Source organism: Ceratotherium simum, chromosome 4 (assembly GCF_057802395.1).
Source record: "Ceratotherium simum simum isolate JZ-2026a chromosome 4, ASM5780239v1, whole genome shotgun sequence".
Classification (NCBI taxonomy): domain Eukaryota; kingdom Metazoa; phylum Chordata; class Mammalia; order Perissodactyla; family Rhinocerotidae; genus Ceratotherium; species Ceratotherium simum.
Window position 1 is genome coordinate 4,480,027 of NC_141903.1, and position 26,876 is coordinate 4,506,902.

Below are 26,876 nucleotides of genomic sequence, written 5' to 3' on the forward strand. Positions count from 1 at the left end.
GGCTCTGGGCTGTGATGATCCAGGTCTGAGTAACAGGCCAGGCCTGGGGTCAGCCTCAGCAAGCAGCGGGTTGCCAGGCAGAAAGTGGGGCTAAGAGGCCAGGATGTGAACTTAGATGACCTGAGTCCTAATCTCTTCCCCACCACTTATTAGATGGGGGCCTTGGACAAGGTAGCTCATCTCCCTGAGCCTCAATGTCCTCATCTATAAAATGGGCATAACAGCAAAACCCGACTCACAGATTTGTTATAAACATTGACACAGGGAGGTGATGCAGTAAAGCCCTTAGCACAGGGCAAGGGATAGAGAGATGTGCACATGAGGAAGTGACTCAGAGCCACTGTGTTAGGCGTGTGGTTTTTAAAAATTTTGATCAGAAAAAGTTCTCATTGCCTGTCTTTGCTAGCAACCTACTGTGTGCACCACCACATGCCCAGACATTGATCAAGCTGAAACCAAGTCCTCAGTTTCCTCTGACTAGCTGTGTAACATCAGGCAAGTCACTCGTCTCGGAGCTGCCACTTCTGCAATCTGGAGACCTCCCCTCCCCCAACCAGTATGTGGCTCCAGAGGTGACCTGGGGAGCCCGGGCTGAGGGGGGGGTCTTTGCTGTGAATGTGTCCAGTCCCTCCTCAACTTTTCATCAGTCCTCCACGTTGCAATGGCTTTGCAGAGTACAAGCTGCCTTCATTGCTGTTTTATAGCTGAGGGACCAGCCCAAGAACAGCCCCTTGGTGTCAGAGACTCACAGCCCCCCACCCTAGAAAGAACTTGGAGACCCACAAGACCGATTCCTCCCCATCCCCCTGTCCCCTGAGCCCCTTCCCAGAGCACACATTCCCTCTAAAGGACCCCTTCCAAGTGGTTGGCTGTTCTGCCATGGCTTGCACACCTCCAGTGATGGGGAGCTCACCTCCTTCCCATGGCCTCCACTCCATGGCCCCAGCTGTCTGTGTTCTATTGAGTTGAGAGCTGCCCCGGCCACTTCCACCGGTCCTGACTTCCAGGAGCACCAGACCCTGCTTCCTCTCTCTGCTCTGGGATGGCTCCCCCAGGGCCTTCCCTTAGGTTCTTCCAATCACTCCCCACCACCACCATCACAGGCAGGCACTGCAGCCGGGCAGACATAGATTCACAGTCCAGCTCTGTCCCTTCCTGGCTGTGTCACCTAAGGCGAACCACTCTCCATCTCTGAGCCTCAGCGTCCACATCAGGAAAATAGGGAGAAGTAAAATAATCATGTGGCTGTTTTCTTTCAGTCCAGTTAGTGGACCTCTGAGATGGAACATAATGCCTCTGAGCCCCCTAGGAATGTGACCTGATGCCACAAGGCCCTCCTGGGCCCCCTGCCACTTGTATGTTCATTCAACAGACAGCGACTGAATGCTGACTTTGTGCCGGGCACTGTGCTTGGCTCTGAGCACTGGTGGGGGGGGGGGTGGACATGCCTGCCCCCACAGAGGGAGACTGTGTGAGAGACCAGGCCAAGAGCAAGGAAAAGGAAGCCCAGGCAGAGGACACAGTGTGTCCAAAGCCCCACTCTGGGAAGAGCCTGGCCCTTGGGGGAACTGAAAGACCAAAGCAGCTGGAACTCAGACATCATTTATTCAGAGGATTGGGTTTCAAAAACTATCGTACATTCATACAATGGAATACTATTCAGCAATAAAAAGGCACCCCCCCCCACATTAACTGCAGCATTATTCACAAAAGCCAAGACAAGGAAACAATGGATGCATAGATAAAGAAAATGTGGTAGAGCCAGCCTGGTGGCGCAAGCGGTTAAGTGCTCGTGCTCTGCTTTGGCAGCCTGGGGTTCGTGGGTTCGGATCCCGGGCACGCACTGACACACGGGTTGTCAAGCCATGCTGTGGCAGCGTCCCATATAAAGCAGAGGAAGATGAGCATGGATGTTACCTCAGGGCCAATCTTCCTCACAAAAAAAAAAAAGAAAAAAGAAAAGAAAATGTGGTAATATATATACAATGGAATATTATTCAGCCATAAAAAAGATGAAATCTTTTTTTTTTTTTTTTGCGACAACATGGACAGACCTAGAGGGCATCTTGCTAAGTGAAATAAGCCAGACAGAGAAAGATAAATACTATATGATCTCACTTATACATGGAATCTAAAAAAATAAAAGTCAAATACATAGAAACAGATTGTACAATGGTGGTTGCCACCACCTGGGGGGTGGGAAAACGGGGAGATGTTGGTCAAAAGGCACAAACTTTCAATTATAAGATGAATGAGTTCCAGGGATCTAACATACAGCAAGGCCACTGTAGTTAACAATATTGTATCTTATACCAGAAAGTTACTATGAGAGTAGAGCTTTAATGTTCTCACCAAGACAATAACAACAAAATGGTAATTATGTAGGTGAAGGATCTGCTGACTAACCTTATTGTGGTAAACATTTTGCAATATATACATATATGAAATCATTACATTGTACACCTTAAACTTACACAATGTTATATGTCAATTATATCTTAATAAAGCTGGGGGAAAAAAGGACAGACTACTAATACACACAACAGGTTGGATCTCAAAAACATGATGCTGAGGGAAAGAAGGCAGCATTTACACAGCCAGCCATTCCACTGACACGAAGTCTAAACTGTAAAACTAATCTATAATGACAGGAACCAGACAATAGCTATGTCTGGAGGGGACTGACTTGTAGGGGGCAAGAAAGAACTTTCTGGAGTGATGAAAATTTTCCAGATCTTGACCACAGTTTTAGTTATACGGAGGTAAACATTTATGAAAAATTCCCTAAGCTATACACATAAGATTTGGGCATTTTACTGTATATCTGTAAAAGTATACCCTAAATTAGGCCTTAACGTAGTTCTGATAAACAACAAAATACCCCACATGTGTGTTGAAGGATGAACCAGAGTGAGGCAGAAGGCAGGCTCTAGATGTCAACCCTGAGTAGGAATCCTGGGCCCCGCCACTTCCTAGCAAAATCCCTTCACCTTACTATGCCTCAGTTTTCAATAATTTTCCCTCTCCGGTTGTTAGACTTTAAGGAATAACCAAGTTAATCCATGTTAAGCACTTAGTATACTGCTTGGCACACGGTAACAGCTCAACAATGGAAGCTTTAAAAAATAAGTCAGCTTCGAGGCAGGGGCCTAACCAGCCCTCCGCAGACAGGCCAACGCCCGGACTGAGAGAAGGCGTCCTCTGGGGGCAGCCTCAGGGAGGGTAAGTGTGGAGGGACTACAACTCCCGGCATGACCCGGCCGGAGCGGGGCACGCTGGGAGTTGTAGTCCTCGCTAGCCTAATAAGCCAAAGGATGCGGGGAGGCGAAGATGCCTTCTGGGACTGGGGATGCCGGGGCGTAGCAGGTATCGACCATGCTCTGGTCCAGGCTGGCCCTAGCGATGGGCAAACGCGTCCTCTTGTCACTGTAGTCTCTCAACCTCCCGAAGGAGTTATCATTGCTCCCATTTCGCAGACGAGGAAACTAAGGCTCAGAAAACGGCCCAAAGAGGGGAACCAAGATCTGCTGACCCAGTCTTTGCCTTTGCATATCGATCCCTGGCCCCCAATCCGAGGCTGGGGGAGGGAGACAAACTCTCCGGGAAGCAAAGTTTCTTTGAACGGCCACGGAGTCGTATTATTTTCCCAATTTCACAGACGAGGAGACGGAGTCAGTCACTTGTCCAAGGTCACGCGGGCAGTAAGTCGCCGACTCGGAAGCCAGGCCAGGGCGCTTCGCCCTTGCGCGCCCTTTGCCGCCAGACGCTACGTGGGCGTGGCCGAAAGACGCTCCCCCCCTTCCACCCTCCGCTCCAGGGCGCTTGGTGCAGTCCTGGTAGTTCCCTACGCTCGCGGGAGCTGGGGGTGAGGCTGCGCAGTCAGCGTGGGCCCCGCGCGCGCGGTGGCGCGCGCGCCCGCGTGGTGAGGTCCGCGGACGGTTCCACTGCGCGAGGCCGGGGGGAGCGAGGGGGCGGGGGCCGCGGCAGGCGGCGCTCGGGCCGCAGCGGGACCGGGACCCCGGCTGCAGCGGGAGCGACGCGCCGGCCGCCCGGTGGGGGTGGAGCCCCGCCGCGGCCCCAGGTAACGCTCGACCCAGACCCTGCGCCGGGCGCCGCAGGTGCGGGGCCAGCGAGGACGGAACGACAGGGTGGGCCGCGGACTGGCAGAGTAGCGCAGGGACTTCCAGCGACGCCTCTGCCTGCGTCGGCAGGGCCGTAGCTCGCTGTCCCGGGACCCGGAGCCAGAGCCGCTCCGCTTACCTGTCCACCCGCTGGGTCCAAGTGCCCCAGTTTGGGCAACCCCGGGGAACTACAAGTCCCAGCGTGCCCCGCGCCCCGCGCATGCTCCAATCGCAAGCCCCCTCGGGTCCCGGCTTCAGCTGGGGCCCAGGCGTCCCGCGCAGAGACTCGGAGAGGTGCTGGAGTCTTTTGGCCTCGTCACGTCCGCCCCAAACATTTTCCAGCGCTCCTTGTGCCAGCTTCTGGGGAGCCAGAGTGCCCTGGGCCCTGCCCTGGAGCGGCTGTGGGTCCGGGAAACAGACCACTGCACCCCAGCGCTGTCGTTACTGCTTTCAGGATGTCAGAACGCCGCGGGGTCCAGAGAGGGTCTGTGTCTTGCCCAAGGTCAGACAGCTGCAGTTGCCTGAGGGCCACTAAGCCCGAGTCGAGCTGGTGCCGGGGGTCAGGAGGGCGATGTGGGCAGGAGGAGCGTCAGGAAGCTGGCCCTCGAGTAGGAGAGACACTTAAGATGGAGAGAACATGGGGAATCTGGTTGGGCTCATGTCCCTGGGTCGGCTAGGTGCCGCGCTCCTGCAGCCCCCGGTTTTCATCTCTGGACGGTACCTCCTCCCTCCCCTGCAGACCCTGGGAGTTCCAGTGGTGAGAACTGCAGGAGGGAGGGATTCAGAAAGGGGAGCTCCTCCGAATACCACACCCACAACGCTCACACGACCTAGTGCAAGAACCAGACCGAGACAGTCGGGCGGGTTCTCCCAAAGATGCACACGGTGAGAGCCACTGCGGATTCGCCGGAGTAGGTGCTCGCCCGTTCTACCCCTGGACCAGCAGCCTCGCAGAGGTGGTGACTTCCTCCGGGTCACAGAGCTAGTGAGAGGCGGAGCCGGGGTCCCAGCCTGGGCAGGCTGGCCTCAGGGTCTGTGTTTAACCGTCGGTGTATTCCTTCCCCTCCGTGGCCCACGGGAGACAACAGCAGTGCTGCGCACTCAGAGCTCAGGAAGCATGTCTGTCAGCTGCGTCGTTATCTGGTCCTGGTTTTAGAGGAGAGACAGGCGGAGAGAGGCCAAACACCTGACCCACGGTCTCAGAGCTGGAGCCAGGGCACTGCAGACCTGAGTCCCAGACCTGGGACACCTTTACAGACACCCTGCCCTCCCCATGCGCACAAACACAGCTGCTGCTTTTTAGGGGAGCCAAAGCTTGGGGCTCAGATGCAAGGGTGGTGTGTTCAGGCCTGCCCTGAGCAGAGAGGACTTGGCAGGGGGCCTGTCAACACCCTGCCCCCTAGTGGTAGGCTCTGTGGCAGCTGGGAGGTCTGACTCCTGAGCTGGCTCCACTGGGATGTGCTGTACATCCCTGGCTGGTCCCTCAATCTCTGTGTTCTGCCTGGAAGGCTACTGGGCCCTGCCTTTTTGAAGGAGAGTTTGAGGGGTCTTAGAAGCAAGGAGTGGGGTACTCTCTGACCCTGAGGGGGAGAGGGTGGCAGCAGCTGTCCAGGCTCGTGGGTAGGTGGATGGAGCAGGGCGGGGCCCAAGTGGAACAGGTGACCCTGCCTTCTTCCTGCCCAAGCAGAATCCCTCCCACCTCCTGCAGCGGTGGCCTTGGGGGGAAGCCGGAATGTAGCATCCAGTGCTTTGCACTTGGAGGAACCAGGACTCGAATCCCTCTCTGCCACTCATCACCCTGTGGTCTGGAGCCACCCACTAGTCCCTGAGCCTCTGTGGTCTTTCTCCTCTTGCCCTGGGGATGTCTGTGCTTTGGATTATTGGGCAGCTCTTGGGGACCCTGTGTTGGGCTTTGCATTGCATGAACCAAGCTTAATGTGAGATTAGAATGTGATCCCAGGTTTGCTCCTGGATGGCTGTGTGATGGTAGGTGAGTCATAGCCCTTCTCGCCTGAGTATCCTCGTTTGTACAATGGGGCACATGCTGGTACCTAGCTCTTAGGTCATTGGGAGGACCAGTGAGACGATGATCAGGTTGGGATTTGCCCAGACAATGCAGGAGACCCTAGAACCCCGTTTTGTCCACAGAACTTCACAGCAGATGCCTAGGCAATGGTAAGCTACCCCAACCTGTGGTTTCTGGAGCCCACTGGGCCACACTTCCGGGATCTGTGGGAAGTCACTTCCTGAGCCACTTCCCTCTGTCAGATGAAAGTAACAGCCTGCCTTCGAGGGGACAGGGCTTGGGGTGAGGTGGGGTGGCCTGATGAGGAGCAGGCACATGGGAGGTGTGCAGGCCACATTCCCACATTGAGGCTCTAAGGCCTAAGACTTGGTGAACCTTAGAGGGGATTTCACAGGCAAGTCCAGATTTCTGGCTTCTCTGGAAAATTGGATAAAATTGAGCCTCCTTCCCACTTGCTCCAGAATGATTCTGCACATGCCCAGGAAGGTTTTTCAGGTCAGGAGAGATGTGCTGTTGGCCTCTGGTTCTGGGGGATCCCTGAGGGGCTGTGGGGATTTGCTAACGGCTTCCCAGGGGAGTAAAGCAGAGGGGCATGCATGAGAGAAGACAGGGCAGGGATTTCCTGGCCCTGTAGCATCTGGGGTGAGAGGCAAACCCAGAGCCCCTTACTTGGGCGTCCACCACCCAGTGTGAGCCAGGCCCCGTGGGGGCGCGGGAGCAGACTATGGGGATACGTGCTGCTGTCCGGAGGCAGTGGGGTAACAGTCCTGCTTGTACTGAAGAAGCCAGAGCAGCAGACCGCCAGAGGACAGGTCAGGGAGGCTCGAGGAGGTGGCCTGTGAGCTCAGCCCCAGCAGTTGTGCAGGGTTTTGCCAGAAGTGAATAGGGGGTGTTGAGGATGTTTTAGGCAGAAAGAAAGGTACAGTCAGAGGCTTGGTAACTGGATTGTGGCTGAAGAGTCACTTTCTGAGGGTGGGGAGTGGTAAGGTACTGTTCTCACTGTGTGGCCTCAGATCCTCACCTGTAAAATGTGGCTGGTAACCCCTGTGGTGTCTGCTTCTCTGTGAAGGCTGGACGATAGTGCATTCAAAAATGCTGAATCCCCCAGGCCAGGAGGGATTTATTGAGACATGGAACGATTGTGACAGGGCTGTGTGCAAATTAAATGACATGAAGTGAAGATCGGGGTGCATCTAGCCCTGTGTTCAGAGTTGGGGGAGTTCAGTACAAGCTGAAGACTTCACAAACAGCTTCCTGTAAGAGGTGAGATGGGAGCAGAGCCTCAAACAGCGGAGAAGAGGAATGGACTGGTAGAAAGGAAGAGAGAGGGCATCCCAGGCAGGCAGTCGAGCTGAGCAAAGGCAGGAAGGTGGCAGGCAGGGAAGGCTGGAGGGAGCACTGCCATGATTGTGGGAGAGGGGCTGGGGAGAGGTGAGCCTGAAAAGTTTGGTGGGGGAAGCTTGTTAAGTGCAGCCCCCAAGGCCAGGCAGTAGGGAGCTGTTGCAGGTTTTATCCCTACACAGGTGAGCATGGGGTGGTCTTAAAAATGTAGGCACCTTTGAATGTGGGGAGGATTTTCTAATTGCTTTTACATAGTGGGAAAAATAAAAGGTTGGAAGGCATATAGGATATATAGGGAGAGGCTTAGAGAAAGGCATCACCGGTACATCCCTATTTATTCTCAGGCACACGTAGTTTTAACTGTGATGGGTAGACTTTGGCATTCCAGGTAACATCTGTAGCACTGCATCATGAACTTGATCTCCTGTGCCTGGAGATCTGCAGACAACCCCTGGGTACCATCTTCAGTCACTGTGTGTTGCTGCCACACAGCCACAGTGCAGTGTCAGATTGTTGCTGGGCTAAACAACACTCTGATGGCATGTGTGTTCCTCAACTTCCTTCTGGATTGGTTGCATTGGATATCTTTCCTGAATGGGGATTTTTGACTCTAAGGGAACAGAAGTTTTTATGGCTCAAAAGACTTAAAACATACACTTTTACAGTAATTTTCTTTAGAATTTTCAGTAGTTTATATGGTATAGAGTTTTTTTGTTTTGCTTTGTTTTGTTTTGTGAGGAAGATCAGCCCTGAGCTAACATCCATGCCAGTCCTCCTCTTTTTGCTGAGGAAGACCGGCCCTGAGCTAATATCCATGCCCATCTTCCTCCACTTCATGTGGGGTGCCGCCACAGCATGGCCTGACAAGCGGTGCGTTGGTGCGCGGCCGGGATCCGAACCCCGGGCCTCCAGCAGCGGAGCATGCACACTTAACCGCTACAGCACAGGGCCAGCCCCCAGTATAGAGTTTTTTAAAAAGAGCAAATGTAGGGCCGGTCCGGTGGTGTAGTGGTTAAGTTCTCGCGTTCTGCTTCTGCAGCCTGGCGTTCACAGGTTCAGATCCCAGCCTCAGACCTATGCACGGCTCATCGAGCCATGCTGTGGCAGGCATCCTACATATCAAGTAGAGGAAGATGGGCACGGATGTTAGCCCAGGGCCAATCTTACTCAGCAAAAAGAGGAGAATTGGCAACAGATGTTAGCTCAGGGCTAATCTTCCTCGCCAAAAAAAAAAAAAAAAGTACAAAAGCATATACAATAAAAAGTCTATCCTCCTGATCCACTGCTCTCTTCCAGTTCTCCCTGAGGACATTTGTTAATCAGTTTCCTGTATATCCTTCCAGAAATATTCTATGCACATATTGTGTATATCCAGTTTTTTAAAAAATTGAAACATACTGTTACACTCTGTTCAGCACTTGCTTTCAATTTTTATGTTTAAATTTGGGATTATATAATATACCAAAGAAACATAGAAAATGACACCACCCCCAGCAGCCCACTACACAGATTTAACAAATAGTTAACATTTTGCGCTGGCATCTTGTTTAGGACTGTCGTGAAGGTAGCCTTGTGTCAGTGCAGCTCCGTACGGAGGAGTCCAGTTATTGATTATATGCATACACCATTCTTTATTTGGCCTGTTCCCAGCTCTTGGATATTTAGCGTATTACTGATTTTTTTTTGCTTAAATTATCGATGTGGAGGTAATACCTTACTTGTATAATGTCTGCCCAAGGAGGCATCGAGGCAAAGGGGAACGAAGCTCGGCTTTGGCTTGGGTTCAAATACCTGCTCAGCCACACTTCCTAGCTGGAGTATGACCTGGGGTGAGTGACCCCCTCTTGATCCTCTTTACCTGTCTGTAAAATGGGCAGGTTGTAGTAATCCCTCGTCTCCTAGCTGCTGGGAGGAGTACAGTAGAAAACTAAAGACTTCATGGGGCTTAGTTCCCCAATCCCCCTAGGCAGGGAGCTCTCCACGTGGACGCCAAACTCCCCAAGGCCCGGCCGAGACCAACTGCAGCGCCAGGAGCGCGGGACCACTGCAGCTCAAGCCTCAAACTGTTCCCCGCCCCTCTCCAGGGCCACGCTGGGGGCGGGGCGGTTAAATGCCTCTGTGACGTCAGCCCGCGCAGGACCAATCCCCCTGTCCGGCAGGCGTTAACTCCTTTGCAGCTTGCCCGCTATTGGTCCGTTGGGCAATCCAGGCTGTCCCAGCTTTTTAAAGCCGCCGCGTAGTATAAACACGGAGATGCGGGCGGCCAGGGCATGAAGTCATCGCGGCTCAGTAGCTTTGGGGCTGACGTCATCTCCGGGGAGGTTGCCGGCCCAGGCTGTTAGAGCCTTCCTAACATTCGGGCTGGCTTAAGAGGCCGCCCCCGCCCCGTCGAAGGTCAGCCCCATTGCACTTCAGTGTCCCAGGCGGCGCCCCGTCCCCGAGGAGGGGACCGAGACACAGTAAGTCCGGGCTGCGGCTCTCCCAGTGGGACCCAATTATCCGGCAGAGAAACTGAGCCTCAGAGGTGCGAGTGGTTCGCGATCCTGCATAGCAAGTTCGAGTTACCCCCGATAGGTCTTGCCCATCCCGGGGTCTCCCATCTTTAGGTCAGGCCATGTGGCCCCGCCCCTTGCCTATTATGGCTGCAGTCGCTTTAAGTGCGAAGGTTGGGGCACGAAGGAGGTTTAAAAAAAAAAGTCTGCCTTCCAATATGGCGGCCCACTAATCACGTGCTTAGTCGCGGCGAATGATTGGCTCTCAGGCCCCCACGGGGCGGGGCTCTTAGCACGGGGCGGGGCAGCCGCCAGCTACTGTTTGCCGGAACCTCCGGGCGCGCTCCCGAGAGCCCCCCCTCCCGCCCGACGCGCGACCCCGCCGCTTCGAATGTTGTGAATCAAATGTGGGGTTTGTTACATTCCGCTGCCGCCGCGGACAGTTCTTAAAGGGCCAGCTGCAGGCAGCTGCGCAAACCTAGCTGCGTCCTGCGCCGCCTCCCGCTCCCAGAGGGCCTGGGCCGAGAGAGGCTGACCGCGCGTGGGCCTCGCGAGGCAGACAGCGGCGGACAGACAACAAAGAGAGAGGGCCCCAGAAGGAGCTGGACTGCCCCCGGACCAGGGGGTGGGGAGGGGAGCACATTGTTCCGCAAGGCGGGGGCTCTTAAAGGGTCCAGGCAGCTCCCCGCTCAGCCCCCTGCTCAGCTTGGCCGTCCTAGGTCGGGAACAAAGGAGTCAACGTGTGGCCAGGAGGCTGAAGGTGAGTCGGGGCCAGAGCCCCCAACTCCCGATTTCCGCATCCCTGGAACTCCTGCCTCCCTCCCCTGGGACAGGGGGCTGTGATCTTAGAGCTGGCTCCGCAGGGGTTAATGGCGGGCGGTCCGGAGAGGGACGGCGAGACCTCTAGAATCGGGACACCGCCACCCCGGCACCCCCCAAGGCCAGGCCGAGTCTCCCTACTCCGGAGGCTGAGCGCTGCGGTTGGAGAGGAAGGAGCCGCCCTCTCCCCCTGCTGCCGCCACTTCCTTTGTTGTTGCTTTTGTCTCACGCCGAGCACATGGTCCGGGATCCTCGGCTCTTAAAGTCACAGCACTCTGGCCCCGAAGCCGAAGTCCGGCCTCCCGCCCCCCGTGTCCCTCCGAGCGCGGCACAAAGGAGTGAGAGGGAGAGGGGGGAGGCCCCTCTCCGGGCTGACGCCCGCACCTCGGCTCCCCGTCCCCATCCCCCGGGAGGGGTGGCTGAGGAATCTCCCCAGAGTCCCGCAACCTGCGCCTGGCCCGCGTGGAGGAGGAGCCTGCCCCTCAGGGACACTGGTTTTCTTCCCCACTAATGTGACCACCTGCTTTCTTGCGTCGTGTCTCTTATGGCTTTATTTGGGCGCTCTGGGAAGGAGAGGCTTCCACCCCCATTTTACAGTGGTGGCAACTGAGGCTCACAGAAGCAAAGAGATTTCCTTGACCAAGGTCACTTGGAGACTCTGGACTAGCCAAGGACTCCTAGCTCTGAGCCCAGCAGTCCTGCCCTCACCTGCCTCCAAGCATCATAGGTTGGGGAGCTCTGCATGCCCACCAGGCAGTGCTGGGCCTAGCCTGCCTCTTTTTTGGGGGGAGGAAGAGGAGGAAGTAGGGAGGTGGGCTTCTCATCCTGCCTGAGTCTACTCATGCTCTCAGGGGCTGACTTTGCTTATCTGGGAAAACAGCCCCTGCTGCAGCAAACAGCCTCCAGGTCTAAATGATGTGGCAGGGGCACCCTGCACCGCGATGGGGATAGTGCTTCGGGCACTGGAAATAGCGAGTTGGCTGTCTCCTGGGGGAGGGGGAGGGGCAAGGTACTGAGATTGGGTTTAGGGATGGGACCTTGGAGACCGGTTTACACAGAGCTCCTCGAGAGCACACCACAGAGGAGTGTGGACAGCCAGAGCAGTTAGGGGTGGCCACCTGGCCACCCTTGCTGTTTGACCTTGAGCAAGTTGCTAGCTTCAACTCTGGGCCTCACTTGCTTCTCTCCATAATAGAGCTAGTCACAGGTGCCTGAAAGAAAGTTCTCCCCATTTCCTTTAGGACCTGGAATAGAGAGTTGGGATTAGGTAGTTCTTGGGGCTATTGATGCTAATGAGAGAGTCAGGGGTTGGCGGAATCTGGGCCTGGGGGGCCAGCCAGGACCAATTCAATCCCTCTCTGGCTTTGTGGTTTAGAGCAAGTTACTTCCTTTCTCTGGGTCTCAGTTTCCTCAACTGTGAAGTGGGTGTGACCCCTCTGTGCCACTTCTATGCCTAGTAGGACTTCAAGAACCAGGGGCCCCTCCCTTGCCAGCTGGGGTATTCCCCTGGGAAGGCATATTTCCTAGCTGCCTCCTGCAGAGCTTGAAGTGGCACCTAGTTTCTGGTTGGGAGGTGGGGTTGGAGGTCAGCCTATCTTATTTTCCAACAATGATCAGTCACACCTAAGCTTTCCAGATCCCTTCTGCCGTGGTCTTTGAGCATCTTCGCCGGTCCACTGGGAGGTGGGTGTTGGGCTGTTCACATTTTACAGATGAAGGAGCTGAGGCATAGAGAGGGGAAGTGACGTGCCCATCTTCAGCCGTGACTCTGGCCAGAAGTCAGGGTGTCACGTGTGAGAATGCAGGGTTGACGCCGTCACCGTTGGCACCATCCTTCACAGCCGGAGGCCCTTCTGTCGGCTGGTTTGCTTTCGCAGCTCTTTGCCACTTCCCTTTCCTGAGGAGTGGGTGTCTCTGAAGGGGCTGGCCACAGAGCAGATTCCCATGGGCCTGGGTCTCTGTGGGGTCTGCACCCCCAAACCTTGACACTCCCCAGACTTCAGCAAGACAGCCTGGCACAAGAGGAGCGTTGAGGCTATTGCCTGGGTCGTGTCCCAGTGCCCTCACAGCTCCTGCTGACTGGCCTTGGACCTCACCTCCCTGACCCCCAGTGTCCCTACTTCTGAGAGCTGCTGTGAGGGCTCATCAGGATGGCACAAGGGAAGTATTGTGGTTGTTAATATTCCTCATGGGCAGGACCGTGGGCTCCCGGGACCTCTGAGAGCAGATGGAGCAGAGGTTCCCAAGCCTGGCTGGCTGTGCTATAGAAACTGCTGGGGATTGGGTAAAAATGCAGGTGCCCTTGTTCTCCAGCTCTCCAAAGATTCTGCTCCAGAGAGTCTGAGTGGGCCAGGAGTGTCTTGTTTAGTATTTGGGCGTTTCCTCTGAGTCTCTCTTGGCCCTTGTTTGCTGGGCTGGGTTGTCAGCAGGAATCAGGGAGGCTGTATGTGTACACATGTGTGTAAGGATGTGCCCTTGGCCCATGCCGGGGATCACAAACCCAGTCACCTCTGGTGGGCGGGCGGGAGTGGGCCTAGGGTGGCCTGGAAAGGAAGCTCATGCTCCTAGTGAGGGGGGCCAAGCAGAAACAACATCCCAGTGGGAGCAGACTCCTGCTTTTCCCTCTCCCCAGGAAAAGCCAGATTTTATGTAATCTCTCATCTTTTAATCATGGGCACTAACTTCAGTGCTGTCAGACTGTGGCTTTGGGTCTATGTGATCAGCTCTCCAGTGCGCATTTACCACATCAGGCCTGCCCTGTGCTGGACACAAGCTGGTCACTGGGCCCTGCCCACCCCACTGCCAAGTGCCCAAGCCTAAATTGGGTGGGATAAGTGTGAATTCCGGCCCTTACATTTCCTGTGTGGCCTTGGCCGGTGCTGTCCGAGTGGAGAAGGGCCTCTGTTGCAGGCTCGTTTGAGCATTAGGGCCCAGGCTTGTAAGGCCCAGCACAGAGGAAATGTTCTTGCCACTGTTAGCAGGAAGGAACAAGGTGTTAAGGAGACAGTGTGCTGCCTCCCTGGCTGTGTCTTCAGGAGGCTACTCTTTTTAAAGCTGGGTATCAAGATGCGTAGGAACTTTGTCCGATGGAGAAGGGGTGGAGGGGGGCCTCCCTGTGGCAGGAACAGCAAAGGGCTGGTCCTGTTTGATGCACCCTTCAGCTTTGCCGGGCCTGACAGGTTCCAGAGCTTTCCCTGCCAGGGCCTCATCCCAACCTCTCAAGTTAATGAACGGTCCCCCAACTTCCCCCACCTGGACCCCCAGCTTCTAGCTGGGGGGAGACCTGCCCTGCCCCATTTCCACTCAACTTCCTCCCTGAGGTTCTTGCTTCCCCTTTCTTCTCAGCAAGCCCCATCCCCTTGGGGGCTGTGCTGATTGTGTCCAGCAGTGGCCAGCTTCCTTCATGGACTCCCGTGAAGCCCTTGTGGTGGACCCCCTTCCTGTCGGTAACGGGACAGTGGAGGCTGTGGTCAGCCCAGCTCCCAGCTTTGACACTTGGGCAAGTCCCTTCTGTCTGAGCCTCAGTTTCCTCTTCTGTAAAATGAAGCTAACGGTATCTTCCTTGAAGAGTAGATGATGTGACACTTGGGTCAGCACTGTGGGAACAGGTTATAGAAAGAAAGAATTCTGACTTGGCTTGGGCTGTAACCCCCCGAGGGCAAGAACCAGGTCAGAACCTCTTACCTGGCAATAGTGGAAAGAGAGGGCCCGCCCTGTGGCTTGGTGGTTAAGTGCGCGCACTGCAATGCTGGTGGCCCAGGTTCGGATCCCGGGTGCGCGTTGAGGCACCACTTCTCCGTCCATCCTGAGGCCGAGTCCCACATACAGCAACTAGAAGGATGTGCAGCTATGACATACAACTATCTACTGGGGCTTTGGGGGGAAAAAATAAAATAAATAAAATCTTTAAAAAAAAAAAAAAAAAATAGTGGAAAGAGAGCTGGGCCCCAGGCCTGACTGGAGTCCCCCCAGAATCCCCATCTGCCTGGAGGCCAAAGTTTAGACCCCCACCCCAGGACAGGGTGCCCTGGGGACCCCACCCTGAGGGAGGCTTACCGGAGCCACCTTGCCCGAAATGGCCAGCCCTCTGAACTCACCACAGCCCTCAGGGGGAACTTGATCCCATTTCACAGAGCAGGAAACTGAGACCTGGGCTCCCTGCAAGCCAAGCCTATCCCTGGTCTGTCAGCCCTGAACCCCAGTGCCAAGAAGGCCATACCCAGAGTGCCCGCTGCCCATGGGGCGCGGGAGCGTGGTGGACATCAGTGGCCCCTGGCATCAGACTGAAGAGGTTTGATTCTGTCTCCTGATCCCTAATGAGGCAAGTGACTGGACTGCTCTCTGCCCCACTTTCTTTGTCTGTTTACCTCCTAGGGTTGTGAGCCCCAGCCCAGCCCCTCCACCCCTCTGCCACCCCGGATGCGACCATGGGCTCTGGCAGTGACTAGGTGGCCACCCTCTGCCCCTGTGGGTCAGTGGCGATTCTCTGCAGGACCCGGCAGCACCCCAGGCCAGCTCCGGGGAAGGTAGGAAGGAACCTCCCAGTCCTGTGGAGCCCAGAGACCCTGGTGCGGGGGCTGTCAGCTTGGGCTGGGCACAGGGCCCTGAGTTGTTTTCCTTCCCCCAGCGGGTAGCAACTTTGGTCTCTCTCCATGCTCTGTGAGTGAGTGGCCCCCCTCAGTCCTACCGGGGCTTCCTCTCTGTGGTGCAGCCCTGGCCGCGAGGGCCCCCTGGCCGGCCCACCTGCCCAGGATGAGCGCTTACCCTCCCAGCAGCCGCCGCCCCGGCCACCACACCTCCCCGTAGAGGAGCGCCGAGCCTCGGCTCCTGCCGGCGGGAGCCCACGAATGCTGCACCCAGCCTCCCAACAGAGCCCGTTCATGGTTGATCTCCACGAGCAGGTAGGCAGCACACCGCCGCCCCCCCCCCCGCGGCATCCCCCCGGCTCTGGCAGGCCAGTCTTCGAAACCGAGGCACTAGATTCCTGATTTCCCCGTGGTTAACTCACTGCATGCTCAGGGAGGCATTATTAGCCCTCTTTTACAAGTTGGTAAATTGGGGCCCAGAAAAGGGAAGGATCTTCCCTGGGGCCACATAGTAGATGAGAGGTAGAGCTGAAAGCCCCTTCCAGGTTCCCAGAGGTTCTCTCTACCCTCTGGGGCCTGGGGCAGGAGGACAGCCAGGTCTGTACCTCAGTAGGCCCCAGCTAGAGAAGTGACGGGAGCTGGCCCGGCAGGACTTTCTCACCTGGGAGCAGCCGCGTGGCCAGGCATCCTTTCTACAGTTGCCAGGTCTCTCTCTGCCCACAGGTGCACCAGGGGCCTGTCCCTCTGTCCTACACAGTTACCACAGTGACAACCCAAGGCTTCCCCTTGCCTACAAGCCAACACATCCCTGGCTGCAGTGCCCAGCAGCTCCCAGCATGCTCCGTGATGTTCAGTGGGCAGCACTACCCCCTCTGCTGCCTTCCGCCGCCGGTGAGTGAGCGCCTCCGCCTCCTACCCAGCCCAGCCGAAAGCCCCAGGCACGGGTCAGCGGCACAACCGAGCCCAGCTTATGACCCCCATCCAGGCTGTCAGAGCGCCTCCCCAGCTCCAGGCCACACCCCTGCCCAGAAGAGCATGCGTGCATTCACTGCATTCCTGTACAGTGAGGGAACATTTCAGGGTTCAGGGACCTCCCTGCACCGCAGTGCCTTATGGCTTAGAGTCATAATGGTGGTCTTTAAGAGCATAATGTCCTGCCTGGGTGGCCTAGGCCAGGGGTGGGACAGTCCAGAGGACTTCACTGGGGACCTTTTGCTGGATGGAGTGGCCCCTGGCCCTCACCATAAGCATAGGCCCAGCCCAGAGCCCAGAAGAACATTCTCCAGCCCCCTGCCCCCTCTCTCGGCAGCTGATCCAGGCGTGTACCATGCAGCAGCTCCCTGTGCCCTATCAGGCCTACCCCCACCTCATCTCCAGTGACCACTACATCCTGCACCCTCCACCGCCAGCCCCACACCCCCAGCCCACCCACATGGCGCCTCTTGGGCAGTTTGTATCGCTGCAGACCCAGCACCCGCGTATGGTGAGTCTCGGTCATGGGTCCGATGCTGGGGAATGGCGGGGGGGCTTCCCTGGTCACTGACTCTGGCTGACCCGCCTCTGCCTCTTCTAGCCCCTGCAGCGGCTCGACAACGACGTGGACCTGCGGGGGGACCAGCACCCCCTGGGGAGCTTCACCTACTCCACCTCTGCCCCAGGCCCAGCCCTGTCCCCGTCCGTGCCTCTGCACTACCTGCCCCACGATCCACTGCCCCGGGAGGTGTCCTTCGGTGTGGTGAGTGCCACCCCCACCCAGGCTCTGGGGCCTTCGTGAGACAGGCCCACCTGACCTGCACCTGGTCCCCCTCTCGCAGCCGTATTCCCACATGATGCCGCGGAGACTGAGCGCCCAGAGATACCGCCTGCAACAGCCGCTGCCCCCGCCGCCCCCACCGCCACCCCCGCCCCCGTATTACCCCAGCTTCCTGCCCTACTTCCTGTAAGTACCAGACATCTGCCCCGGAGCTCGGGTGCTGCCCTCCTGGGGCCTGTCAAGCCATCTGGCACCCCCCAGACCACACACACACTCTCTCATACTCCGCTGGGCTCCCCGCCCTCCTGCCACATCCTGGGACAAGCCCTGGGCTCCCACGTGTGAATGGTGCAGGGCTCTGGGCGTTGTTTCATGGGGGGAGTCAGGAGAGCAGCTCTGTGCCCCCTGCGCCTACTGACCTGGACCCTGGGCCCCATACCTGTCTCCCTCAGCTCGATGCTGCCAATGTCACCAACAGCAGTGGGGCCCACCATCAGCCTGGATCTCGACGTGGATGACGTGGAGATGGAGAACTATGAGGTCCCATGGAGCCCTGTCCTGGGAGGTGGGGGCTTGGGGGACCTCAGGCCCTGGGCGCTGCTGACCCTCCCTCCTGCCCGTGTCTAGGCCCTCCTGAACCTGGCGGAGCGGCTGGGAGACGCCAAGCCCCGTGGCCTCACCAAAGTGGACATCGAGCAGCTGCCGTCATACCGCTTCAACCCTGATAGCCGGCAGTCGGAGCAGACGCTGTGAGTGCTGGCCCAGCTCCTGCCCTCCGAGTGCGCAGACAGCTGCAGGGGCCCTGCTTGAGGGGACCTGCGCTCTGCAGTGGGCCTTCCCTCAGCCGTCCGCATGGAGGTGACGCTTTGTGCCCTCCTCCCAGGTGTGTCGTCTGCTTCAGCGACTTCGAGGCGCGGCAGCTGCTGCGAGTGCTCCCCTGCAGCCACGAGTTCCACACCAAGTGTGTCGACAAGTGGTTGAAGGTAACGCAGCCAGGCCGCTCCCGGGGCTCCTCTTGAGGGGGAGGGCGGGCCTGGAGGGTGTCCCTCCTCATCCTTGTCAGCCTCTAGAAGTTCTGGCCCCATTCAGGGGGCTGAGTCCTTACCAGGCAGTGGAACAGAGTGAGGTGGGCAGGGGAACAGGTCAGGGTGGAGCTTGATATGTGGCTGCCCCCCCAGGCCAACCGGACGTGTCCCATTTGCCGGGCTGACGCCTCCGAGGTGCCCAGGGAGGCTGAGTGAGGCCCACAGCTGCCCAGGAGAACCCTGCCCGAAGCTCTGGAAATGGGGACCCAGGGAGGACGGGGAGGGAGCAGCCCAGGCCTGCCCCGTCTTTCTGCCTGCATCTCCAGCGCTGGTGCCAGGGTCAGCCCCGAGGAGGCCCCTGCAATAAGCTCCTGCGTTTGCCAAGCTCCAAAGACTCCTCTCCCAGTCTGCCTGCCAGTCCACCGCCACGGAGCTGCCTGTGTGTCACTGACTCGCTCTCCCTCCTGTCCGCCCACGGGTCTCTCTCCTGTCCTGCCCGCACCGGGAGCCAGGGGTCCGCTCTCCCGGTGTGGCTGGTGGAGATCCTTGGCCCCAGGATGGGCAAAGGGAGCACTGTCTCGGGTGGCCTGGTCTCTTGCACTAAAATGGTGTGCTCTCTGCCCGGGTGGCACTGACAGGCACCTGGACAGATGGTGGCATGAGGCCATTGCCTGAGCTCCAGGCCTGGGTCCTCCTGCCTTGACCCCCAACAGACTCAGGCAGCCAGTCCCGCCCAGGCTGCTGTGAGGGGTGGCTCTGGCTGCCTAAGGAACCCTCACCCCAGACACAACATTCCAGCCGCCTCCCCGCCCCCAGGCTGGAGGGCATCAGAGCCAGCCCACCGAGCAGATGGGCGGCAGGCCCTGCGCTGGGCAGCATGCATCCTGAGGGCCTGGGCCATGCTGAGGAGAGCGACCTCCGTGCTCCTGGTGGCCACCCCTCTCTGGCAGTGGCGGGGCCAGACCCAGGCCTGATCTCCCCTCCCTGTCGTTTTGCATGAACGTGAGGAACAGCGGTTTTTGTTTATTCATTTGGCCCAAAAATCGCGTGTAGGATTTGGGGGTGTGGATTTTTAAACAACTTGTTTTCTTTTGGTTTAAATTGGGGAGAGTCTAGGGACCAACCAGGACCAAGTGCCCTGGGGGCCAGGAACGGTCCGGTGGTGCCGCCTGGTCCGCATGCATGTGCGTGGCTGGGGCTGGGCCGGGCGGCTGGCAGTCAGGGGCGGGGTTGGGGGGTCTGTGCTCAGCTGATAACTGCCATGCACTGTACTGCACACATCCCCAGAGCCTACCGGGACCTACGCTTTTCAGGGCATTTCTCCCTCTCCAGCCAGGGTCCGGCTCCCACCTGCCTGGGCAAGTCGCCTCCAAGGAAGTCCCGGGAGGACAGGGACCAGGGCGGGCGTGGACCCCACCTCCAGAGGCCTCCTCCCAGCCTGAGCCCTGCTCTCCAAGGTCTGGAGGAGTCCCCTGCAGGATCTGGCTGAACTCGAACCCTCTCCCTTCCTGGTCCCATTCCTTTCCTTCCCCATCCCCAGCTGGGGTTGCTGCCCGAACGAACTGCGTGTGGGGCCGGCACATCCTAGCAGGCAGCCCCTGGCGCCTGCTGCCTCAGGGATGCTCCAACCACCCTCGTTCTCCCCGCAGCGCCCTGGCTTCCCCCCGCCTGCCATGGGGCCCCATCAGCCTGGCCCCACCCCGTGGAGAACCCAAAGTCTTACTGTATATAACTGCAGGTGACCTTTCTATATTTATAGCAGTGTTGAAACCCCACATGTTTTACACAAAGAACCACCCTCTCCAACCCCCGTCCCTTTCCCACCCCAACAACAGGGTTTCAAAACCCTTATGGTTCCTGGGGCAGGCGGGAACAGGTTCTCGGGCTGTGTGTCGGCTGCAGCAATGATTCCAATGAGCAGCTATTGGGGGGGAAACACAACATTTAAAAATAATTTTAAAAAAGATTTATAAAACAATTATTTAGGATGTTTGTGATTTGCCGACCTTGCTATAGATGCCATGTTACCAATGATTTTCTGTGGTGGGGGCTTGTCATTGTTTACTCTTATTTACCAACTTCTGGCCTAGGCATGACAGTGGGCACCATCCCCCGCCCTGGCTGGGCCCAGCACCTGTGTTCTGTGTTAGAAAGGTTCTTTATATATATATACTTACATATATATATAAATATATGTAATTTGGGGGCCCTGTTCCTTGCACATTTTACAGTTACCTCATTTTTCCCATATATGTATTTGAGAAAATGCTAATATATAGAGAAAAAAATGGTTCTTAAAGCTTAAATGTGTGGTTTTTTCCATTCCATTGGATTCACATTGGTTTGTAGCATTTAACATAACTAGTATGTTGTATTATATATATGTGTATACTGATTGAAATTTTTAACAGATTTGTACTTTTTTTAAAATGAAAGTTGCTAGTTCTGCTTGACCAAGTAGTGCAATCATTATTTTTTTTAATATTGTTGCTGATTTCAGAGGGATACTCACTAATAAACGTATGATGTATATCAAGTATTGCCCCAGCTGCCTTTGGCTGCCTGTGTTCTTTTGGTGGGAAGTGGAGCGAGGAGGGTCGGGCACGAGGCAGGCAGAAAAGATGGTTCTCTGCTGTGGAACCTTGGGGGAATGAGCACCTCCTGATGGAGAGGGCTCTGCCAGGCCTGTTCACGGATCACTTGTTCTGGGCCGTCTGCTTCACACGACAATGAAGCAGGATTCTGCTGGCAAGTGACAGGACTCCCCCTAACTGGTCTGAGGCAAGTGTCACTTACTGGTCTGCCGCTGAAATCCTGGAGGTGGGTTCTGCCTCAGCATGACTGGATCGGGCTCAGGCATGTCGTAAGGAACAAGGTCTCCCTTCATCTGACAAATTCATTGTGAAGGAGCTGTTCCTATGTGGTGGTTCGTGGTGGCTCTAGCTCCGTTACCCCTAGTTGAGCATCATCTCCGTGGGAAAACCACTTATCCCAGGAATTCTAGGAGAGTTTCTGGGAGGAAGTCTTGTTAGACCCACCTGGGTTGTGTGTCCATACCTGAACCATTTGCTGCCATAAGGGAGCTACGACAGCATGATGGGCTCAGCCTGCATCCGGTACCCCCACACACACAGGCCCCACTCACACTATGTGAACTCGAGCCCCTCACCCCAGGCTCGGTGGGGTAAAGGGCCTGAGAGCCAGCAAAGGGACCAGACAGGTGACATGCCGGGTGGCATATGATGCTGTAGGGATATCAGTGGGCTTGTTACACGTCAAAGCAACATGGTCTGGAGCAGAGCAGCGAGCTGGAGTCAGAACTGGGAACTTGTGTCTCTGTGATGCCACTATCTGTGGCCTGGGGCAGGGCACCTCCCTTTTGACCTTGAGATCATCTGCAAATTAAGGAATAGAATCATTGAGTGGTTCCCCAAGTGTGTTTCAGAGAGAGTCCTGTGGGGGCATAACAGGGTTTGTGCAAAAAAAGGGCTCTCTGGTAAAATAAGTGGGAAATTCCACACTGAAGCTAACAAGAGCCTGTATTGCAGAGCATCTCTGAGGCTTGGCTGTGCTGACATGTATTGTAAATCTCTAGGAATGGATACAAGTGTGGGCATTTGGCTTGTTTGGCCACGTGCAGGGTTCAAGTTGCATTCTCTGGAGCACACTGGGACATGGTGGACTAGACCAGTGGTAGCAACTGAGTGCCGAGGGCTCTAGTCTGAGAACATTGTCAAATGCAGAAGGCAGGGATATCCACTCTCACCGCTCCTATTCAACATTGTGTTGCGAGTCCTAGCCAACACAATAAGGCAAGAAATGGGAAATAAAATTAGGCATAGGAATTGAAAAGGAAGAAATAAAACTGTCCCTATTTGTAGATGATGTGATGAAAATCTACATAGAAAATCCCAAAGAATCTACCAAAAAAAAAAAAACAGAACTAAATGAGTTCATCAGGTCATAAGATACAAGATCAATATACAAAAATTAATTGTATTCCTATAAACTAGCAATGAACACAAGGAATTCAAAATCAAAAACACAAGGATGCTGTTTACAATCACTTAAAAGAGAAATGATACACATGTATAAATCTATCCAAACGTTACAAGACTTGTATGTTGAAATCTACAAAACACTGATGAAAAAAAATCAAAGACCTACATAGGTGGAGAAATGTGTCATGTCTCGGATTGAAAGACCCGGCACTGTAAAGATGTTATTTCTTCCCAAATTTATCTGTAGGTTTAATGCAATTCTATCAAAATTCCAGCAAAGTTTTTTTTGAGATATATACATGCTTATTTTAAAATTCATTTGAAAAGGCAAAGAAACTAGAGTAGTCAAGACAATTTTGAAGAACAAGAATAAAGTGAGAAAAATTGCTCTGCCCAATTTTAAGACTTACTCTAGAGCTGCCTTTATCAAGACAGTGTGGTATTGGCAGAGGGATAGACAGTCTATTAAAAATAAGTCAGGGGGCTGGCCCAGTGGCATAGTGATTAAGTTCACATGCTCCATTTCGGCGGCCCGGGGTTTGCAGGTTCAGATCCTGGGCATGGACCTACGCACCGCTCATCAGGCCATGCTGTGGTGGCATCCCATATACAAAATAGAGGAAGATGGGCACTGATGTTAGCTCAGGGCCAATTATCCTCACAAAAACAAAAATAAAAATAAAAAAGTCAGCAGAGGGGCAGGCCCTGTGGCCTAGTGGTTAAGTTTGCCGTGCTCTGCTTCAGTGGCCCGGGTTTGGTTCCCAGGCGCAGACCTACACCACTTGTCAGCAGCCATGCTGTGGTGGCACCCCACATACAAAATAGAGGAAGATTGGCACAGATGTTAGCTCAGGGAGAATCTTCCTCAGCACAAAAAAAAAAAAAAAAAGTCAGCAGAGGTTCCACTTTGCCATACATGCATCTGTGTAGTAAGAGCCTTGTACCATCCAACTGGTGAACATCTGAACGATGTCCCATCTCTTATCCCAGCCGTAGCACACACCTTCCATGTTGTTCCTGTCCATTGATTGCTTCCAAATCCAATGACCAAATAGTCCTTTATCCCCAAAGTAAGCTCAGAATGGTTGGATCAGGCATTCCAGGATCTGCATGCCTCTTAAATCCCAGATAAACCATGAGAAGAACAAAGCCCAGCGGATTGGCTGCTCTTGAAGAGCTGCTGCAGCCTCTGCTTGGCCTCTTTGCTCAGCTTCACATGGCAACAGCCCAGCAGTTTCTTATAAAACTACACATACACTTACTACATGACCCAGCAATTGCACTTCTGGGCATTTATTCCAGAAAAATGAAAATGAGTCCACACAAAAACATATGCACAAATGTTCACAGCTGCTTTATTCATAATAGCCCCAAACTGGGAACAACCCAAATGTTCTTCAATGAGTAAATGGTTAAACAAATTGTGCTCCATCCATATCATGGAATACTACTTAGCAATAAAAAGGAATGAATTATTGATACATACAATGACTTGTATGGATCTCAAGGGAATTATGCTGAATGAAAAAAGCCAATCACCAAGGTAACATATAATTCCATTTATATAACATTATCAAAATAACAACATTAGAGAGATGGAGAATAGATTAGTGGTTGCCAGGAGTTAGGGATGGGCAACAAGTGGGGGTGTGTCCATAAAGGGGTAGCAGGAGAAAGATCTTTGTGATGATGGAAGTGTTCTGTATCCTGACTAGGGTGTGGTTGCACAAATTTACACTTGATGAAATTGACAGAACTACACACACACACAAATGGGTGCATGTAAAACTGGGGAAATCTGTGGATTGTGCCAATGTCAATTTTCTGCTTTTAAACAAGATATTATCATTGAGGGAAACTAAGGGTTCCTAAGACCTTTTTGTAATATTTTTGCAACTTTCTATAAATCTATATTTATTTCAAAATAAAAAGTTAAAACAAAAAAAGTCTGCGGGAAATTGGATAAAGACCCGACATTATGAATCAGATTAAAATCCAATCATCTTTGGGCTGCAGTTCTCTTACTTTAAGGCGTGGCAGTGGTGGGGGTAGGAGGTCATTCTGCTCACCTTCTTCCTATCGGAAGCTCTGCCTGCCAGCAACGACAACAGCGCCTGGCCCATAGGGGCCATTTTTTGAAGAATGAATGAATTGGCAGTGATGGGTGTCTTTATTTTAGTAATGGTTGGTATAACAGGCAACATCTTTCCGAGGGGTACACACCACAAGTTGCCCTTGGAGAGAGGAGCCCAGAGCTCCGGGACTGGACTGTCTCACTGCTTTTCCCTCAATGTCCTTTGAGCTCAGCCTTTACACTGACAGGAAGAACTTGCAGAGTTCTCTAGACGGGCAATTTAATTGCCACTGGGTTCTCAGGGCCTGGTGGGGTCTTGGCATGTTGTTTGTGCTAAATAAATTCATTCAGCAAAATTGGCAGAGTGCTTCTGTCCAAAGCCAGGTGCTGTTCTAGGCCTGGGAAACTCCAGTGACTGAGACAAACTTCCTGCCTCCAAGAAGCTAGCATTCCAGGAGAGACAGACAATATACAAGTAAACAATAATTTCAAATTATAACAGGGGACATGAAGGAAAATACAGGGGCGGGGCATCCTGACATAGGGATGGTCTCAGAGGATGTGACATTGAGATTAGTGAGTCAGGAGAAAGCATTCTAGAGAGAGGGAACAGAATTTGCAAAGGCCCAGAGGCAAGCATGAGTTTGGGCAGGAGCACGGGTTACGTTGGAGAGGTGACGTTGGAGAGGAGGGCAGGGGCTAGGTCCCAGGGGACCTTATAAACCACAGTGTTTCATTTGCTCCTCAACATCCTGAGGTATTTATTATTTTCGGCTTCCATTTGGAAGAACAGAGGCTCAGAGATGCCCCAGTCTAGGCCCAGGTAGAAAATGGGAGAATCAGGATAGCTTTGTAGTCTCCACTCCTGCATTCTCCAGGTCAGAGAAGCCACTTTCGAAAAGCCCTAATGGAGACCTCCCTTCAGTCTCTTCTTCCCCCTCCAGGCTCCAGGCACGCCCTCCAGGCAACCTACAACTTCCTGGACGCAACAGCAAGTGGAAGGCTTCTGTCCCTTGTAGGGATTCTTGGGGAGCTGGCAGCCACAGAAGGAGTGGTTTATTTTTTCTTTTCCTTTTTTTGGAATGGGGAGACTGAAGTCAGACTGAATTCAGCCCTGAATATAAACCTCCTTTGTCATTTCAGAGGAAGATGGACGATGTAAAAAAAATGGGTTTCCACACGTCTCTTGCCCTCCTCTCCCTGTCTTCTCTGGCTTCCCTGTGGGAGGGGATGGAGGCAGTGGCAGAGCAAGTATCCCAATCTAGTCCCGCTCCTGTCAGCTCCCCCTTCTCCATCCTCCCTGCTGGCCACCCTCAGGTTCCCATGGTTTCCCCAACATGCCCTGTTCCACCCCTGTGTGTGCATGCTGTGCCCTCTGCTTAGAAGACCGTTCACATTTCGTGAGTGCCCACCATGCTGCCAAGTTCTCTCTCATGGGATCCTTCTTCTGTTTTCTTGACTATAAAACTGTTACTACCTTCATCACAGTTCCCGCTGAGGAAGCTGAGGCCTGAGGCCCAGAGAGGGGAAGTGCCATCTGCCCCTCAACCCTTTGCTCTTGCCTCACACCACATTGCCTCACAAATGCCTGGACTTCTCTCCTCCAGGTAAGCACGTTCCTTCTCCAAAGACCGGCTGGGATTTGCCCTCCTCAAGTGAGCTTCCCCAGGCCCCTCCCTCAAGCCAGAGCAGGCAACCCTCCTCCTCTGGACCCCACAGCACACCATGGGGTGGCTCCTTTCCACGTCTCACCTGTGATGATCAGCCCTGCTGGTCGCCCATGTCTCTGCTTCACTAGACCGAGCACCATCACATTCACCATGTCCCCAGACTCTGGTGAAAGGGCAAGGACACTACAGGCAACAGTGAGCATGTTCTGAATAGATGACTGAATAAGTGAGCAAATGAGTGAGCTGCTGGGAGGGAAAGCGTGTGGGAGGTTGACGCCAGTCCCAGGGCCCAGGTGACCTTACGCAGGCCCTGCCCTCTCAGATAAGTGCAAAATTAACTTATCTGTCCCATTTCCAATTATTTTTTGTATGATGATGACTCCTTTTGTCCCCCGTCCCTGGCCTCCACAGTTCTGACAAGCTGGGACAAGCCGTGGGCCTTGGCCGTCATTTTGACCTCAGATAAAGTCTGACAGAGAAGAGCGTGCTGGGAAAGCCCTCTTCACAACAGAGGGCTCCCTGCCGGTCGTGCTCAACACAATGGCAGGTCCCTGGGGGGCTGGAACAGGAGCCCAGCTCAGCCAGAAATTAGCCACATCTGCTGAGCGTGAATGGATTTATTTTAGTAAATGTATAAAAATTTTATATTATTTTAACCAAAGTCCATCCAGAGAAAAAAAGGCGGAAGCAAATATGCCAAAATATTAATGTTAATCATTTTGGTTGGTGGGAATGTGAATAACGGTATTTTCTTTTTTATACTTTTCTTCCATTTTTAAATAGAAAAGGCTCTGCCTTGTATGGGGGGCAGCCAAGCACAGAAACCAAATTATGCTTGCCAGTTATATTTCTCCATCCCAAAGGTGCCCTCTACTTCTGACCTCCTCCTGCCCACAACCCACTCTTTCTGAAACCCGGACCCCGCCGTTTCTGAGGCCTGGCTTTCAGTTCTGGGACCTACCCCACAG

At 54.4% G+C, this 26,876-nt stretch overlaps 1 protein-coding gene and 1 pseudogene across 8 annotated transcripts; one reads left to right on the plus strand and one right to left on the minus strand.

Annotated features, from left to right (window-relative positions):
• The first annotated feature begins 3,964 nt into the window (after window positions 1–3,964).
• Window positions 3,965–20,699, plus strand: RNF44 (ring finger protein 44). Of its 8 annotated transcripts, XM_087429385.1 has the most exons (12): window positions 10,747–11,255; window positions 11,488–11,494; window positions 15,174–15,325; window positions 15,511–15,700; window positions 16,109–16,276; window positions 16,695–16,868; window positions 16,959–17,120; window positions 17,200–17,324; window positions 17,591–17,678; window positions 17,766–17,887; window positions 18,022–18,121; window positions 18,317–20,699. In XM_087429385.1, the coding sequence occupies exons 1-12, from the start codon at window positions 11,038–11,040 to the stop codon at window positions 18,377–18,379; spliced, it is 1,569 nt and encodes a 522-aa protein (XP_087285511.1). In that variant the 5' UTR covers window positions 10,747–11,037; the 3' UTR covers window positions 18,380–20,699. The 8 variants fall into 8 exon arrangements, with proteins under 8 accessions (XP_087285508.1, XP_087285507.1, XP_087285509.1 ...); XM_087429382.1 differs by lacking the exons at window positions 10,747–11,255; window positions 11,488–11,494 and adding an exon at window positions 3,965–4,081 and having other exon boundaries at window positions 16,091–16,276; XM_087429381.1 differs by lacking the exons at window positions 10,747–11,255; window positions 11,488–11,494 and adding an exon at window positions 7,581–9,947 and having other exon boundaries at window positions 16,091–16,276.
• Window positions 20,700–23,062: 2,363 nt separating this feature from the next.
• Window positions 23,063–24,287, minus strand: LOC101391578 (mitochondrial import receptor subunit TOM7 homolog pseudogene; annotated as a pseudogene).
• Between the last annotated feature and the right edge of the window lie 2,589 nt (window positions 24,288–26,876).

Bases quoted from the DNA above. Each gene is read 5' to 3' on its own strand.
- RNF44 (XM_087429385.1), top strand. From the start codon at position 11,038: ATGGTCCGGGATCCTCGGCTCTTAAAGTCACAGCACTCTGGCCCCGAA. The intron at 17,679-17,765 runs GTCCCATGGAGC...GCCCGTGTCTAG, and splicing joins TGGAGATGGAGAACTATGAG to GCCCTCCTGAACCTGGCGGA. The intron at 18,122-18,316 runs GTAACGCAGCCA...CTGCCCCCCCAG, and splicing joins GTGTCGACAAGTGGTTGAAG to GCCAACCGGACGTGTCCCAT.